Genomic DNA, 4481 nt, shown 5'->3' with positions numbered 1-4481 from the left:
GGTTTTCTTCTAATTCCCCGCACAGCTTTCTCCATGCATCCCTCTTTGCCTTCTTTATTTCCCTCTTAAGCCCCGCTTTTGCGTCCTTGTATTTTTTGCTGATCTCCAGCTTTTCATCTCCACTACTCTCCCTTGCGTTCATTCTCGTCAATTCCCGTCTATGTCTATTGGCGTCTTGTTTAGCCTTTTTAACGTCGTCGTTGTACCAGTAGATGTTTCCCCGTCGTGGTGTATTTCTTTTGGGTTTGCCATACACTTCATCGCAAGCTTGCGCAGTTAATGTCGTCAGTAGCTCCGGTGTCAGAGATTTGACTGCTTGTAGTTTTCTTTCTATTGTCTCTTTGTATTTCTCCACTAAGTCCACCCTTCTTCTCCATCGCATATTCCCCTCGTCTTCCGGCGTTTGCTCTTTTTTCAGCTTTTCAATATTAAAATATATGTTTAGGTGGTCACTCAAGTTTTCCTCGTCATCGATTTTCCATCCTGTTAAGTTTTTCATTGCTTTCTCGTTGCACATGGTTATATCTATATTTGATATCTGGTCCCCTCTTCTCCAGGTTGGTTTATTTCCTGCGTTCACCACCGTAAGTTCTTTCTCAGACATCCATTCGTTGAGGATGGTTCCCCTCTTGTCCTCTCTTTTGGATCCCCATGCAGCCGATTTGGCGTTGAAATCTCCAGCTACGACAACGATTTCTTCCTTTCTTCCGTCAAAACCCCCTCCTATCTCTTCCAGTTGTTCTTGGAAAGTTTCGATAGTTGTGTTTGGCGGTAGGTAACATCCTATTATTTTGCATATATCTATTTGTACTGCTACATAGCAGCTTCCTTCTTTCCAGTTTGTCACCTTTATGTCGCTATTTATTATTTTAATTGCCACGCTTGCGTTCTTGTTTTTGAGCCACTTTCCGTTTTCTGTTTTCCTTTTATTCGGCTCTGATACTATTGCCAGGTCTATTCTTTTCTTAACGATGTTTCTCTCAAGCATATTCATGGCCTCTGTGCTTCTGTTTGCATTTATCTGTATTATTTTTATTTTCTGCGGCATTTTTATTGGATTTTTATTGGCCTGCATTATTTTAACTGTTTGAGACATTTTTAATTTGTTATCTGTGTTTGTTGGGCCTGCTTTGTTTCTTTGGCCCATTCCTTCCTCCAAACTTGTCTTTCCGCCCTTCTTCTTGTGTTTAGTTCCTTTTTAAAATTCTCGCATCTTCCTGACCCCGCCCTATGTCCACTGTGCTCACATATTGGGCAATACTCCTCATTTTTGCAGTCCTTCGCTGCATGGCCCTCTTTCCCGCATCTAAAGCAGAGCTTAACCCTGTCCGGTCCCGAGCAATCCTTGCTCGAGTGACCGTGTCCCCAGCATCTATAGCACCTTTGTATTTCTACCCTCTTTTCCAAGTTGCATCTCGCATAACCGATCTTAATGTTACCCTGCCTTAACAGCATTTCAGCACCCTTTCTCTCCATTTTAATAGTTATTGCCATTGTCTCATCTCTCATTGGCCTGAGTTCTCCCATTTTTAAATCGTATCTCCCTTCTCCTACCATCTCTTCTATGGCTTTCTGTACCTCACATTTTTCCACTAATGCGTCCATACCTCTTATATGTATAGTGTCTGTATCTCCATCTCTCAGCTGTTTCACTTTCATCTCTTTATTTTCAACTATGGCCTCCTTAATTTTTTCTATCTTGTCTTTATCTTTATCCATTACAACTAATAGTTTTCCTTTTCTGGTACTTCTAATACTTTTTATTCCCTCTCCTATGTTTCCCTTTTGTAGCCTCTCTTTTACTTCCTTTAGGGTGTCTGTATATGACTTGTCTTTATTTTCAACGACAAAGGCATATGTTTTTCTTTCTTGTTTCTCTACAGTCTTGATTTTTTCCATTTCTGGTACATATATCACAACCCTTGTTTTTGTACCATGAAAATTTGATTCTATTATTTTTCTTATGGTATTCGTGTCTCTTTCTTTTATTGTATGACATGATATGCGTTCGTCATCCTTTACTTCCTCCCTTAGCAATCTAAAGCTTTCAAAGAGATCCTCATCAGTTCCCTTACAGGTAATTTTTATTATTTTTCTTCGCCTTGTTTCACTTTGGCCTTTCGTTTTTATTTTGTGAGTCTGCTCAATGATACCAATATTCTCTTCGATATCTTCTATCTCGGGGTATCTTTCTTTAAATTTCCTCTGTATGCCCCTCTCCATCCTCGGATCTCCCGGGTCAGCCAGAACTACCAATACAGTGCTATCCTTTGCGTGTAATGGATTTCCTATTAATACTTCTGTGTTTTCATAACTTTCCTTAGTCCATTTTTCCTCTTTTACTGTTTTAAACTCTTCATACTTCTCCACTGTTCTTTGTAGTGTAAACATTCTTTCAATATTTGTTTGTGTTGCTATTTCTTTTTTATTTATTTGAGTTTGCGTTCCTTTTTCAGCTTTCTCTGTCATCTTTTTCCCCAATTCCACTCTCATCTCTATATTACTTTGTATTTTATCTATCTGTGTATTTAATAGATACATTTTTTCCTCCCTTTCCCTTTCTTCTTTTTCATATATCCTCCGCAGCCCTTTTATCCCTCCATGAAATTCTCTAATTCTATTTTTTAAAGGAACTGCAGTGTTCTGTTGTATTAACCCTACCATTTCCTCTATCTTTCTCGTTAAATCATCTATGATATTTTTAGTGGTCTTTCCTTTTTTCTCAGTTTCCTTCTTTTCCATTTTCTCCATTTCTATCCCTCTCATTGCTTCTAATTCTTTGTCTAATGACACACTGGGTTTCCTCTTACCCTCTCTTCCCTCTTCACTTTCATCGTCCTCCTCCCTCTTTCGAATACGTGCTCTCGCCCCTTCTTCTTTTCTACCCTTGTCCCCCTCATCCATCTCTTCCTGCTTTCGGTCTTTCCCCAACGCTGCTCTATCTTCCATAGTGCAGTTTTTTGTTTTTGGGGCCTAGCTTACCCTCTATTATATCGAGCGCTCTTCAGCGATGTTTTCGCTCGTTATTGTTTATCCTTTTATAATTTATAATTTTCTCTCTTTTTATAGTAAGGTCCGATGCCTATAAATTAGTTTTAAAAGGAGAAAAGACACAAGAACAAAAATAAAAGATCGCGAATCCAATAAAAAACAAAAAACGGCGTGGGAGCCCCGTCCGCTAGAGCGGCCGCCGCCGCAATGAGCGTTCGTTCAACTCGCGAAATATCTTATCTTATCTCACCTGACCGATCTCGCACACGCGCATTAGCGTTTTATGGCGCCATGTCTACTCGGAATAAAATAAACAAAACTTTACTTACGTTTATGAACGTTAATTCGTCTTTAGCGGTTCACCAAGCGTCAAAATCGCGAAAAGGTTACCCACTAAGAGCCTTCCACAATGGTCCTTGGCCCAGGGGAGGAATAATTTAGTGACATAGTGGTCTCTGCCCCATTATTTGCACTTATAAGTTGTAAAACTTGTGAGAAACACCACATTCATTGGAGCTCGCAGGAAAACACCATCCGTCATCGGCGAACGTCTAACTGCGACTAACCCAACCCAACCCAACCCAACCCAACCCAACCCAACCCAACCCAACCCAACCCAACCCAACCCAACCCAACCCAACCCAACCCAACCCAACCCAACCCAACCCAACCCAACCCAACCCAACCCAACCCAACCCAACCCAACCCAACCCAACCCAACCCAACCCAACCCAACCCAACCCAACCCAACCCAACCCAACCCAACCCAACCCAACCCAACCCAACCCAACCCAACCCAACCCAACCCAACCCAACCCAACCCAACCCAACCCAACCCAACCCAACCCAACCCAACCCAACCCAACCCAACCCAACCCAACCCAACCCAACCCAACCCAACCCAACCCAACCCAACCCAACCCAACCCAACCCAACCCAACCCAACCCAACCCAACCCAACCCAACCCAACCCAACCCAACCCAACCCAACCCAACCCAACCCAACCCAACCCAACCCAACCCAACCCAACCCAACCCAACCCAACCCAACCCAACCCAACCCAACCCAACCCAACCCAACCCAACCCAACCCAACCCAACCCAACCCAACCCAACCCAACCCAACCCAACCCAACCCAACCCAACCCAACCCAACCCAACCCAACCCAACCCAACCCAACCCAACCCAACCCAACCCAACCCAACCCAACCCAACCCAACCCAACCCAACCCAACCCAACCCAACCCAACCCAACCCAACCCAACCCAACCCAACCCAACCCAACCCAACCCAACCCAACCCAACCCAACCCAACCCAACCCAACCCAACCCAACCCAACCCAACCCAACCCAACCCAACCCAACCCAACCCAACCCAACCCAACCCAACCCAACCCAACCCAACCCAACCCAACCCAACCCAACCCAACCCAACCCAACCCAACCCAACCCAACCCAACCCAACCCAACCCAACCCAACCCAACCCAA

At 44.0% G+C, this 4481-nt stretch overlaps 1 protein-coding gene across 1 annotated transcript; it reads right to left on the bottom strand.

Moving 5' to 3' along the window:
* Window positions 1-1098: 1098 nt before the first annotated feature.
* LOC111418052 (uncharacterized) lies at window positions 1099-2949 on the bottom strand. The gene has a single exon (XM_023050483.2). The coding sequence runs from the start codon at window positions 2947-2949 to the stop codon at window positions 1099-1101; it is 1851 nt and encodes a 616-aa protein (XP_022906251.2).
* Between the last annotated feature and the right edge of the window lie 1532 nt (window positions 2950-4481).

This window comes from Onthophagus taurus, chromosome 11 (assembly GCF_036711975.1).
Source record: "Onthophagus taurus isolate NC chromosome 11, IU_Otau_3.0, whole genome shotgun sequence".
NCBI lineage: Eukaryota > Metazoa > Arthropoda > Insecta > Coleoptera > Scarabaeidae > Onthophagus > Onthophagus taurus.
This window is presented reverse-complemented; position numbering and strand designations above follow the sequence as displayed.

Bases quoted from the DNA above. Each gene is read 5' to 3' on its own strand.
- LOC111418052 (XM_023050483.2), bottom strand. From the start codon at position 2,949: ATGGAAGATAGAGCAGCGTTGGGGAAAGACCGAAAGCAGGAAGAGATG.